Here is a 13,342-nt window from a genome sequence, read left to right on the forward strand (position 1 = left end):
TGACAAGGGACAAATGGTAGAAGATGGAAGAACACAGAGATGGTAAGTGATACACTATATATAATGTTGAATCCATCAAGAAGAATCACTAATAAATTAACAGAAGTCGTCCTGATGAGCCAAAACACAGTCTTGGATTCCTTCTCAAGATGGTGCTAAAAGCAGCCACTACCAGTGAATAGGAAAAGTAGGTGAGAAAAAAACCCAGCTCACTATATCTGGTAGAGATGAATTTCATATGATAAGAAATTCCTCAAAAGATCTTCAAAGGAGTCCCAAAGGAGCAGGGATAATTACACCAAAGCCAGAGAAGCGGTGGCCTAAAACTGGCTCTGGGGAAGTGGGCTACCAGCAATCTCCATACTCTAAAATTTGCAGGGTGGAGGAAGGAGCAGCTTCCACTCAAAGAGTTTCAGTTTTTATTTGTTGTTTTTTGTTTCAAAGCCAAGTTTCCTTTAAAACTAGTTAGTGGAGCACAGACCTGTGAAGATGTTAACACCCTGTGAGATATAAGTGTGGAAACTGATCCATACTATATCTCCCTGCCCCCCACCCAATCCTGGGGATTCACATGTATATTGTGATGGGGAAACCATTAATTCAGGGTTTCCTGACTCTTTTGACCATAAAATTCTTTTTCTGAAATCACTTAATTTACTCCACAGAATGTAGTAAAGACAATAATGGGTTAAGGATTTAGATAAGTTTGTTTACTAGGGATGTGTGCTCCTGAGCTCACAATGGAAAATCTGAGAGGGTAGGAAAACAGTGGGAGAACAGATTTGGGAAAAGAAAGCACCAAGTACAGGAATATAAGTATGTAAGAGACAATGACTCAGGGAGTCATCAAACGTTTCAGGTATGTGAAAGAGGTCTCGGGGTTATACACCAAATCCTGGTTAAGGTGCTTCAGTGCAGACACAAGTTGAGAAAGTAACATCTAAGAAAACACTAAAAGGAAGAACAGAAGCTAACTCAGCAAAGGAGGAAGGCAAAGGAATAGAATGTACACAATTCTGAATATAAGGGAAGGTCCGGTAATTAAAGAACTCTTGCTTGACTGAAACACAGAGGTAGAGGAAGGGTACTGGGAGAGCACTTGCTGATGAGGACAAGAGGGCCTGCTAGCCTGAGGCCTCAGAAAGGTTTTGACAGTGGGAGTAAACAGATCAGATTTGCATTCTGGTTTCCAGTGGAGACTACAGGTCTTGCCTGACTAGATGAACATCCCAGAAAAGTCTCTTGCAACAATCCAGGAAAGACAAAATGAAGCCAAAAAGAGCCAAAGTTTGGAAATAGGGTAGAAGAGGGAGAGATTCAAAAGACATTTTGGTAGTGTACTCATTACAACTGGTGGATCTTGGTATGTGAGGATCTGTGAGAGGAAAGATTCAGGAAAGATTCCCCACTCTTTGCCGTAGGTGGTGGTACACTGAGCAAGAACAGGTTTGGAGAGTGAGATGGATTTAAATTAATCACACTGACTTTGAGTTTGAAATGCCCATGGAATAACCATGTGAAGAGAATCTAGCAGTCATTTTGAGATGGATCTGGAACTCAGAAAGAAAAAGAAATCGGGGCCGGAAATATTGATTCTAAATCAACATCATATAGATAACAGAACACATTTGATCACTCAGGGAAAGGATACAGAAATTAAACAGGAAGACCAAAATGGAGCAGTCAGAAAATTAGTTTTTCTACCTTTATAATGACCCTGACATAAATTGAGAGATATTAAATCAAATTGAGAGAAATTGAATTTAATTCATTAAAAAATACTAATACATCTTGGCATATTTTATCAATTCCAAACAAACCCTTACTTAACAACAAAATTGAACTAAAGTAAAAACATTTCATCCCCTGAGCCCCCCGGTTACTTGAGGTTTACTGAACTATTCAAAATGTTAGTCGAAACATAAAATTTCACTCAATAGCCATAGTTTATCTAATTAACAGCACGGTGCCACTAGCAAGATGACAGCACATCAAAGCACTAATTAATATTTGGTTGAATACTTATAAAATTATCTAAGGACTGAGCTTTGCTGAAGGATGTTACATATAATAATACAAACACTTATGGCTTGATTACAAAATTAGGAACTCTATTATATTAAAATGATATCCATCTCAGTTTGAATCATCGTAATATGCCATAATGAAATATCACTGAATAATTATTGTCTCTTTGCTCAAATAAGAATATTTCAACTCATTAAAAATGAAAATATAATACAATCGACATTTTCGTATGTACTTTTCAATATATGACACAATATATAACCCTCCTTGGTCCTCTACCAAATTCACAGACTAGTAGAGGCAGAAATTAGAATATTAAAACTTCCTACTATGAGATGGCTAAAATTATGGTCAAAAATGGAAATAACCACAACGGTAGTTTAGTTATCAAAAATGGCAAGAATTTATTTTGCAAATCTAAAACCCTTAGACATATGAACAGCTTCTGTTTCCAGATTTATGCTCTCTCAAATAAATAAAATCTAAAATAAATAAAATAAAAACTAGAGTTTAGCTCTAAGACTACACTGTATGAAGCTTATACTGCTGCTATTAAAAACAAAACAAAACAAAACAGTAAATTCTAACACTATAGTCACTGTTCAAAATATCCTTTTTTGTTAAAAACAATTTTTTTTCACTACCATTCTCCACTTTTTGTATGTGCTTTTTAATCTAATGTGTGGGGAACTAATTTTTTGTGTTTATTTAATTTTGTTTTATTTTGTCTTATTTTATGTCTGAAACATTTCTTTTCATGAACCAAAAATCAATGTACACCAGAATTACAGCGAGACTAAAACACTTACAGAAATATAAATTTCCCCAGATCATTTACCAGAAAAATGTGATTACCACAGAATACACTATGAATACCTTTAAACATTAAAGATAATTTTTAACTAATAAAAGTAGGCAACTTCCTCTGTATTTGTCCCTCCCTGTAACAATTCCACATTATTATTATAAATTTACATTTAGACTCTTTCCTAAAAAAAAAAAAAAAGAAAGAAAGAAAAGAAAAGAAAAACATGCAATTACTAGCTAAGGAGGTAAACTGAACCAATATCTTTATGAGAAATTGGCTTATATTCATTTAGATATCACTTACCTAGTAGGGCCCTTGGACAGTGGTGGTCCTCAAATTTCAGAGACCAAAGAAGCAGCCAGGGTACAAATTCAAATGTGGAATCTAAGGCCTAGGCCAGAGAGATTACCTGATTCTGAAGTCCCCCAAATAAACATGTATAATTAGCACCAGAGATACTTTTCAGGAAGAACCACGCTAGTAAAGTGAGACAAAAATTGGATTGTTTTGATAGGGCTAGTGAGTGACCTGATTTCAAGGCATTTGACAGCCTGGATGGGCACAGCAGGGATAGATGGACTGAGCAATCTAATTAATAGCACAGGAAAGCAGCAAAAGGGAGTAAGTTTGGTTCAGTCTTGACAGCAACGAACCAGTAAGCTCGGTACTCCCTCCTTGCCTTGCCAGTGAAATATATATCCCAAGTAAAGTTTAAATGAGATATATTATACCTGGACTGAAACTAAAGAATGTTAATTGGTAGCTGGATGCTTGCTGTGGCCTCTGCAGCAGGAGATCCAGGTAGGAAGACTGTAAGTCATCTCACTCTACCACATTCTATATTTCCTTTAAAAAAAAAAAAAAAAAAAAACCCTACCCTCAGGAGCTCCATCCCCTATTGACTTCCAAGCCCACTGCTAACCCTCCTTCAAGGCAGTTGTCTCACAATAATAAAATGTTTGTGGCCAGCAGTGGAAAGCGACGTCAAGTAGAGCACTGTATACTACAAGGTAAGGTCAGCAATAGGAGGCTGTGGGAACAGCACACCCCTCAAGAGTACAGTCTCACCACTGCCACTTTCCCTGCAAAAACTAAAAAAACTATAAACCATTTCAAATCACAGAGACACACTCCCCTTGTTATAGTCACAGGACTGAAAAACAACAGCAAAGGAAGACCTCTTCTGAGAACAGAAAGATCTACCATTCATAAATTTGGTTGAATCTTTCAACCTATTCTCCTACCTCACACGTAGATGGAAAGTCCATCAGCACCTAGAGGAAGTGAGAGCGATGCAGAGCGCTTGCTCACTCTGACAAGCGTGAACAGTACCATTCCTATACAAGTCCCTCTTCTGTTGAGGTAAGAAAATCAAAAACGTCAATAACAGTGTGGGACCAAGACGATGCTCTTGAGCCATAGGCAAGAAAACCACCACATAAAGGGAGAGAGAAAGCTCCCTTCTATAGTGGCCTTACATTGGGAATCAGAAGAAAAACTTGGAAATTATCAACTTTACATTCCCAACTGAAAAAGACAGAGGGAAAAAAAATTTTTAAAAAGAAAGAAAAAGAGGGAAAGAAAAAACAAAGCCTCTAAAAGCAAGAAATGAGGTGGGAAACAACAGCTGAGAGCAAAAAAGAAACTGAATAAGAAAAAGTTGGAAGGGAATTCAAATATACAATAAGAGCAAAGATTTAAATTCTATATGAGAGGCAATAAAGAAAAGAACAGAAGCTAGAAAAAAAATCTAATTAGTATTTTAGCATATACGTGTGAGATGCTCTCCAAACACAGAAGAAAAAGGATCAAGATGAAAACAAAGCATATTGATTGATAGAAGGACAAAGAATACAAATGCAATCTACAAGTAACTGGCATTTCTGAACTGGAATCATAAGCAAACATACCACTGAAAAATTATTCCTGAGCTGGGAGTGGGGGAGATCAAACATATTTACTCTTACAAATTGAGAGGATTCACTTTGTTTCTGAAAAAAACTGTTGAAAAAAACAAAATGTTATGCCTAGAGGTAGCCTAGTGGAATATCTTAATTAAAACAGAAAGAAAAAACAAAGACACAGACAGAAAAAAAGAGTTTACGTACAAAGGAACAAAAATTAGGGTAGCCTCAGCCATCTCCTTCACAGCAAAGAACACCAAAAGTCAACAGAGCAATGTCTAAATACCTGAGAATCTCTGATTATCAGTTTGTGTCTTAGCACCTATAACAGAGCTACATTACATAAAAGTTATAATGAATAAAAGAAAAATTAAATATTTTGTGAATTTATTTTATATATCTCTACCTCTCAATAGTACATTTCTTCAATTCAACATTCAAGCCTATTCACCAATTGGTCTTTTCCCATCCAAACAACAGATTTATACGGCTTAATCTTTCTGATACCAGTGTCATTATTTTTATATTACCATATTTTTTATATGAAACAAGATTTCTCTGCAAGCACGTAAGAGAAACTATTCCACAACTGGTGATGATTTCAGCTGATCCACCAATTTTCTTGTTACTTCTGGTTTTTGTGCGTGGTGGGGAGGGGCAGTTTAAGATGTATTTATTTAAGACAGAGAGAAAGCACAAGCAGAAGGGACAGGTGGGAGAGAGAGAATCTCAAGCAGACCCCCCTGACACGGGCCTCAACCCCAGGACCCTGAGATCATGACTTGAGCCAAAACCAAGAGCAGGATGCTTACCTTGAGGGGCTGTGCCACCCAGATGCCCCCTCTTGTTGCTTATGAATGGGACTTGAAGAACTAACTCTAGTCTACATGTATGCTAATGAGGCCAGAACCAGGAACTAATGGTGTATGAGTTTGGCCAAAGTCATTCAACAAACAAGAAGAGACCAAAAAAAGCAGTACTGTATCAGAAGCTACAGACTCAGTACTACTCTGAAAATAGATAATAGAGCAATGTGTTTTTAAAATATACTACCAAGTGCCATTAAAAAATTTGCAGTTGGACACTTTTCAATGAAACAAACATTCCCTTTTTCTTCTAACAAAGTCTTCATTAAAAACTAATGTCCTTTCTTATTTCCACAAGCTTTTACTCATTCACTTGGCACCTATAATATCCTAGCATATTGTTGTATGTGTCCTCATAGAAAGGAGTGTCAAATGTTTCCTAGGAAAATCAGAGACTAAAAGAGAGTCTGGAAGACTTGAATTCAGTTCTTCAATATGGTATGTGAATAAGGACTTACCAAGTGGAGACAGAGCCATGCCAAAAAGATGGAAAAACTCAACATAGGGCCTGAACAGAATTTGCTAAGTTTTGGGGCACCTGGGTGGCTCAGTGGGCTAGGGGCCTGCCTTCAGTTCAAGTCATGATCCCAGGGCCCCAAGATCAAGCCCCACCTCAGCCTCCCTACTCAGCAGGGCATCTGCTTCTGCCTCTGCCCTCCCCCTGCCTGTGTGTGTGTTTTCTCTCTCTCTCTCAAGTAGATAAATGAAATCTTAAAAGAAAAAAAAAAAAAGTTTGCTAAGTTTTAAAAATAAAATGGCAATACTTGTGCATAAGCTGGGTAGTAAAGTACAGGCATATATGGTCCAATGACTCCCAACATTAGGAGGGACCATTTTCAAAGGGCATATCTGGAAATGAGTGAGATAATAGTGGGCCCTTAAAGAAGGAGAGGTTGTAATTGCTACTGCACTTCAGTGCTCAGGGATTGGGTACAAGGAGCATCTTACAATGTATGAGGCAGCCCTATACACACGCCAGTTGAGCTCCCCTTAAGAAACGCTGGAAAGTAGGCTGAACCTTAACAAAGTCTAGAAAACTGAACCATAGTGTAAGAAACACTAGCGTATCTTTGAAATCTGAGATCACAATCTGCATTTGACTCAATAAATATTTACTTCTAAGAAAGCTGTGTTTTTCCTGAGAAGTGGTATGCTTCCTTCTTTCCTTTGGCCACCATGAAGCTGAGAAATTCAGCTATGTGGAGGTTGGCAAGTTGAAGGAAAGACAGCTACTGATGACCCTAAAACTCTAAAGAATTCCAGTTAAAGCAGTGGGCAGTAAGAAACCATTGCAGGTTTCTGAGTGAGCTAGCGTAGAGGTGATTTTTAAAGTTTTCTCCAAAGGCTATTACATGACGGTAATACGAAATACCTCTAACCTCAAAGCTAAACTCATAGGAAGTTATCTTCCTGGGTTCTGTAAACCTATGAGATCAGCACTTCCGGGCCTGAGGTACTCAGAGGTGCCTCTGGTTTTGCACAGTTTTCAGCAACCTCTCCCTGACCCGGATGCTTCTAGGCAGCGTTGATTCTCCATTCCCCTACTTTCTAATAGTTTCATACCTAGTGGGCTTGGCCCCTGAAGACATTTGTTTTCAGCACGTAATCACTAAATAATCTCTAAGGCACTTTGTTGTTGTTATGGTTCCTGACTATATTTATTATTCAAACACTGCCTGACATTTTTCCTAAAGCGTTGCTTATCTTTCTCAGAAATTTATAAGCATTAGGAACCGCTATCAAGCTATAATTTGTCACAAAACATTATGCCCAACTTGACTGTCTCACGATGTAGCAGTGTCTCCGTTAATATTAAATAAAGGGGGAAAGGAGTGGCCAAGGGAGAAGGTAAGGAGAAATAATCTCCTAACAGTCTATCCATATCCAAATGAATCCAGTGTAGAACTAGGAGGAATTGTTTCCACTAACTTCCTCAATCAAAACACCAACAACGATTTTTGATCCTTGTAATTACAATGCCTTAACTTGAATTTCTCAAGGGCTCAACGTTGCTTTTTTTGATCAGATTTTCATTTTGTAAATGTTTCCTTCTGTCCGTATTGGGACTCTTCCGAGGCGACAAGGGAAGGATTCTACTTGGGGTCCCACAATGCTGCCGAGTCCTACAGTGGGCCTGTTTCCCAATTCTGAGAAGTACGGACTTAAGTTTTTGCCCCCTGGAGACTGAGGTCACTGTGCAATCATAACTTTTTAAGTTATAAACATGATTCGCACAAAGCCAGTCCGTGGCAGAGATTTACTGGACTCATGATGAAGGAGAGAGCTGAATGGGGTCAAAATCTTAAAAATCAAAAATAAATAAAATTAAAATTTTGGCAATACGGCAATGAAACCACAATCTTCAGGGGTATTTTTTTTTCTCTCCCAGTCAGGAATAATTTGCACTTCCAGTTAAAAAAATAAATAACTAGGGCAGCCCGGGTGGCTCAGCGGTTTAGTGCCACCTTGGGTCGAGGTCATGATCCTGGAGACCCGGAATCGAGTCCCAAGTCGGGCTTTCTGCGTGAAGCCTGCTTCTCCTTCTGCCTGTGTCTCTGCCTCTCTCTCTCTCTCTGTGTGAATGAATGAATAAAATCTTAAAAATAAATAAATAATAAATAAATAAATAAATAAATAAGTAAGTAAGTAAGTAAGTAAGTGCTGGGCCTGAGCCCTGACCAACACAAAGTCGAGCAAGGGCACAGTGCCCTAGATGACGGATTCATCCGCAGGTGGGCCTCTCAGGCATGCAGGGCTCCCTTCTCAACTATCCTGCTACTTTTCCTCGATGTTCGTAAGCTTTGCCATCGCAGATGTTCGCGCCTCTAAATGAGTCGACTACGCCCCAATCCGTGATTTCAGACGCTACGCGTGGAGGGGTTATTCGGGGGACGCAGGGCTGCCGGCTGTGAATGCCAGCCAGCCATCCCTCCCAGATTCTCACGGAGTCCGAAACCCCTCCAAGTTGAGCGGGCCTGGGCGTCGGGGTCACCGCGGGTCACCGAGCAGCCTTTGTTCCCGGGTCCCCGCGGGCGCCGGAGCCCGCTCAGCGCGACCCCGCCGCCCCGGCAGCCCGCTCCGGGGCCCCGCCTTCGGGTCTTTGTTCGGGGTTGGCTGCGGGAGGCCCGTGCGGCGAGCGGCGCGGGCGACGGGGGCCGACGGGGGCCGCGCGAGTACTCACCCCGCTCCGCTCGGCCCCTGACCCCGCCCCCGGCCTAGCGCAGGCGGGGCCGCGGGCTGGGGGAGGGGAGCCGGGGCGGTGCCCAGCGCTCTGCCAGCGGCCGTCCGGCCAGCGGGCCCGGGCGGGGGGGTCGACGGGCGGGCTCCCGGGGGCCACGGACGCCTCAGCACAGGACGGGAGCGAACGCGCCGACGGCCCCCAGCGGGCAGGCCCGGCCCTCCCTTCGCCACAGCCGCCGCGGCGACCGACGCGGAGCATGCGCACCAGCGCCTGCCGCGCCCCCTGGGCCTGGCTCGCGCGGGGGAGGGGCTGACGTCGCGGGCCGCGCGCGCAGGACTCGGGCCAGGGGGCGTGGCCTCGCAGCAGCCCCGGCCCCCGCGAGCCGAGGCCCCGCCCCCAGCCCAGCGCCGCCGGAAGCGAGCCGTGGCCGCGCGCTCCGCGAGCACGAGGGCGGCCGCCCGTGCAGGTGCCGCAGGCGGGCGGCTGCGCCGTCGCCACCTGTCCTTCCAACAGATAGCCACATACCTGGAAAACCAGTGAGTGACTGCTGGAGACGGGGCGGAGCGAGAACCTTGTCCGAGGTTGGAGTCCAAGCCGGCCGGCGTCCGTGCACGCGCTGAAAGTCCTGTAAGCGCCTCAGCCACCAGTCACAAACACGGCTCCCTCCTTTGACCTAAGGACCCAGATAGACGGTAGCAGTTCGAGAGTTCCAGTAGTACCCTCTGGGGCACGTACCTCAGGAAAAAAAAAAAAGAAAGAAAGAAAAAACAGCAGAATTAAAATGGGGATGGGGGGGCGACTGTGGGGTAAAGACCACAGAAAAACGTAGAAGTAACTGTGGTAATCGAGCTGAAAGACTGAAAATGCAACAGCCGACATCTGAGGGGAAACTAGCATCTGCTCCTTGTAACACAACAGAATTAAATTTGTGTGGGGAAAAAAAAAGCGTGGTGAGTTGAAGACGTGAAAGGAAAACCCGCCTTCAAGCGCACGGGGCTCGGTTATGATCTTGTACCACAGTTACGTAAGAGGTCACCCCTGGGGAAAGCGAGGTGACGGATACGTGAGGTTCGGCACTATTTTTGCAGTCTCTTGTGAGTCTGTAATCATTTCACGATAAAAAGTGCTTAAAAAGGGACAGAGCACTGATCAATGGTGACCAGAGAAAGGGGTTGACTAAAGAAGAGCTTAGGGAAATTTGGGGGAGGGGGAATGATGGAACTGTTCGATAATTTAATTGTGTTAATGATTACACCTTTTTGGGGTTTTTTTTGTTTTTTTTTTTGGGGGGGGGGGTTTAAAGATTTTATTTATTCATGAGAGACACAGGTAGAAGAAGAAGCAGGCTCCACGCAGGGAGCGCGACGTGGGACACGATCCTGGGACCTCGGGGTCACGCCCTGGGCCACCCAGGTGTACCCTGATGACACCGTTTTTTGCTGGACAAAATTCATAACAGGGATAGATTTTACTGCATGTAAAATAAAACTCAAAAGATAGGGCTAGTAAGTGAACTTCCTAACATGTTTGAGTAACTGTGGATATAAATGAATTCGATAGTTGCCAATTAAAAACAATTCACCAGCTTTTTTTTTTTTTTTTTTTTTTGTACAAGGAAGTGAGTTCTGAGTGAGAACTTTAGTGAATGGGTATTTCCTTCGACTTTAAATGGTTCCTCAAAAACCATAAAACTTTCACATACAGAAATAAGAATGGGGCAGCCCCGGTGGCGCAGCGGTTTAGCGCCGCCTGCAGCCCAGGGCATGATCCTGGAGTCCTCGGATCGAGTCCGGAGTCCTCGGATCGAGTCCGGAGTCCTCGGATCGAGTCCCACGTCAGGCTCTCTGCATGGAGCCTGCTTCTCCCTCTGCCTGTGTCTCTGCCTCTCTCTCTCTCTCTCTGTGCATCGATATGAATAAATAAATCTTAAAAAAAAAAAAAAGAAGAATGCATTGCTTGGCATCGTATCCAATAATCTAGAAACACTTTCATGCATCAATGATACCATGTTAACAAAAAAAAAGTTTTTTGCACCTGAGATGTTTTTAAGTGTCATAATCCACCTGCCAAAACCAAAGAAACAGAGCAAGATAAATCAGGTAACTTCTATATACTTCCTTTCATCATATCACTCTTGACAAGAAACAGCCCTGGCCTGTTTAGGTGTTTACCCTACAACACTTCAGAGTGCTTTAGGGCAGAGTCTGTCATCAGTGCATAGCCAGCCTCTGGCAGAGTTCCTCACTAGTAATAAGTATTTGTGGAGTAAAACATTGATCACAAAAAGAGAAGGAAGCTAAAATTTGAGAACCGACCATAAGCCAGAAGCTTAGTTGAGTTTAGCTAACCATGTAATAACCACGCAAGATAACCATTTTATAGATAAGAAAACTGAGACTAACAATCAATTCCCTTTCATTCCTTGTTTCATTGGATTTCTCAGTTTTATTTGATCATGTTAATCACATCTACAAAGTCTTGCTTCCCTTAGCTCCCATAAATCCACAGTCCCCTGATTCTCCTTTGAGCTCCCTTGACCACTCCTTTACTTTAACCTCATAGGCTTAGGTTTGTCCATCAGATGTATATTAATTCACAATAACCTTTAAGGAGTATGGTCCAAGAATGGGACACAAGTCTAAAGTTGCATGGTAGGGGCACCTGGGTGGCTCAGTTGCTTAGGCGTTCAACTCTTGGTTTTGGTTCAGGGTCCTGGGATCAATCCCTGGTCAGGTTGGGCTCCCCACTCAGTGGGGAGTCTGCCTGAAGATTCTCTCCCTCTCCCTTTGCCCCTCTCTTCTGCTCATATGCTCTCTCTCTCTCTCTCTAAACTAAAACCAAAAATCTTTAAAATTACATGGTAAATGTCATATTTTATCTAGTCAGTTCGTATCACTTGTACTTATTGATAACTTATTGAAAACTCATATCCCATGGGCCACCAAGATACGAGGAAGGTAGGAAATGTAGTCTCTAGCTAAGTAGCCCAGGGTTCAGTCAAACCTTGACAGAATGGGATTATTTTATTATTAAAAGGAAGAAGGGCAGAATGGATATTGGGGAGAAATAGCTCTCTCTGCTGCAGCTTATAGAGGGCACATCTCTTTCACCATCCTCCAAGAGGTTCTCAGGGAAAGATAAACTATATAAAAGAAAAAAGTTAGGAGAGGTAATCTGATTGGATGGCAGAAATAAGAAACATAAACCTGTTTGTACATAGCATCTATCTAAAAAAGTGAAAGAAGAAAATTATAGTTTGGCAAAACTATAGAGACAGTAAAAGGATCAGTGGTTGCCAGAGATTGGGAGAAGGAATATGTGGAGCGTACAGCATTTTTAGGACAACAAAACTATCATTTTTGATACTGAAATGGTGAGTATATGACATTATGCTTTAGTGAAAATCTATAAACTTATACAGCACAAAGAATGAATTCTAGTATAAACTGTGGACTTAAGTAACAATCTACCAATACTGCTTCATCAGGTATAACATGTACCACACTAAGGCAAGATGATAATAAAAGGGGAAACTGAATGCATACATGAGAATTCTGTTACAATTCTAAGAAATAAAGTCCATTAATTATTTTTTAATGACACTGAAAAAAAAAAAACCAGTCTATATCAAAGAATGAGGTTTCAGAGACAATAACCACAGCAGGGTGATTCAAACTGTCCATCACACTACTTCCTGTTTGTTATTTTTAGTACACCTGCAGTACATACATATTTTGGGGGTTTTTGTTTTATTTTTATCATCAACATTTTAAATATAATTTACATAAAATGCTACCGTTTTAAGTCTATAGTTAAGTACATTTTGACAGATGCACCCATGTAACTATTACTATCATCAAAATAAAGAACATGTCTATCATCCCAAAAAGTGACCTACTACCCCTCTACAATTAATCACTTCCTCCACCCTCAGACCCTTAGCAACCACTCATTTCCTCTAGATTAGTCACTCTGGTTTTGCCAATTCTAGAGAATGGTATCATACAGTACGTAAAGCACATATGTGTCTGACTTCTTTTACCCAGCATGTTTCTGAAATTCATTGATGCATTTATCAGTAATTATTTCCTTTTTATTGCTGATCAGTATTCCACTGCATGAATATACCACATTTTGTACATCCATTATCTAGGAAGGACATTTAGGTTGTTTTCAGCTTCTGGCTAGTATAAATAAAGCTGCTTTAAATAATCATTTAGGGGACCCCTGGGTGGCTCAGTGGTTGAGCACCTGCCTTCAGCCCACAGCGTGACCCTGGAGTCCCAGGATCGAGTGCATGGAGCCTGCTTCTCCCTCTGCCTGTGTCTCTGCCTCTCTCTGTGTGTCTCTCATGAATAAATAAATAAAATCTTAAAAAAAAAAAAAAGAATCTCAGCAGCAAAATGCTGTAGCTAACAATGTATAGCATAGCAGTAGAATTGGATAACTGTGCTTGTATTTTGAAGATCTTGAGAGTCTAGTTTGTATTATAAAGGGTATAACACATTTCAGGAAATAACCCAATTTGAACTCTCTGAATAAAGGATGGGATATT

At 41.6% G+C, this 13,342-nt stretch overlaps 1 protein-coding gene across 3 annotated transcripts in view; it reads right to left on the reverse strand.

Moving 5' to 3' along the window:
• ATG10 (autophagy related 10) overlaps positions 1-9,938 on the reverse strand; it is a 215,337-nt gene extending 205,399 nt beyond the window's left edge. The window contains exon 1 of one of the 3 annotated variants that reach the window (XM_041752105.1): positions 9,313-9,938. Coding sequence is in view for 2 of the 3 variants with exons in the window: in XM_041752104.1 (XP_041608038.1) it covers positions 8,788-9,045 (258 nt within the window). In the remaining variant the exon portion in view is untranslated. Of the gene's footprint in view, positions 1-8,787; positions 9,168-9,312 lie in introns of those variants that run through there. The other 2 variants (XM_041752104.1, XM_041752103.1) reach the window with 2 other exon arrangements.
• Between the last annotated feature and the right edge of the window lie 3,404 nt (positions 9,939-13,342).

This window comes from Vulpes lagopus, chromosome 4 (genome assembly GCF_018345385.1).
Source record: "Vulpes lagopus strain Blue_001 chromosome 4, ASM1834538v1, whole genome shotgun sequence".
Lineage (NCBI taxonomy): Eukaryota > Metazoa > Chordata > Mammalia > Carnivora > Canidae > Vulpes > Vulpes lagopus.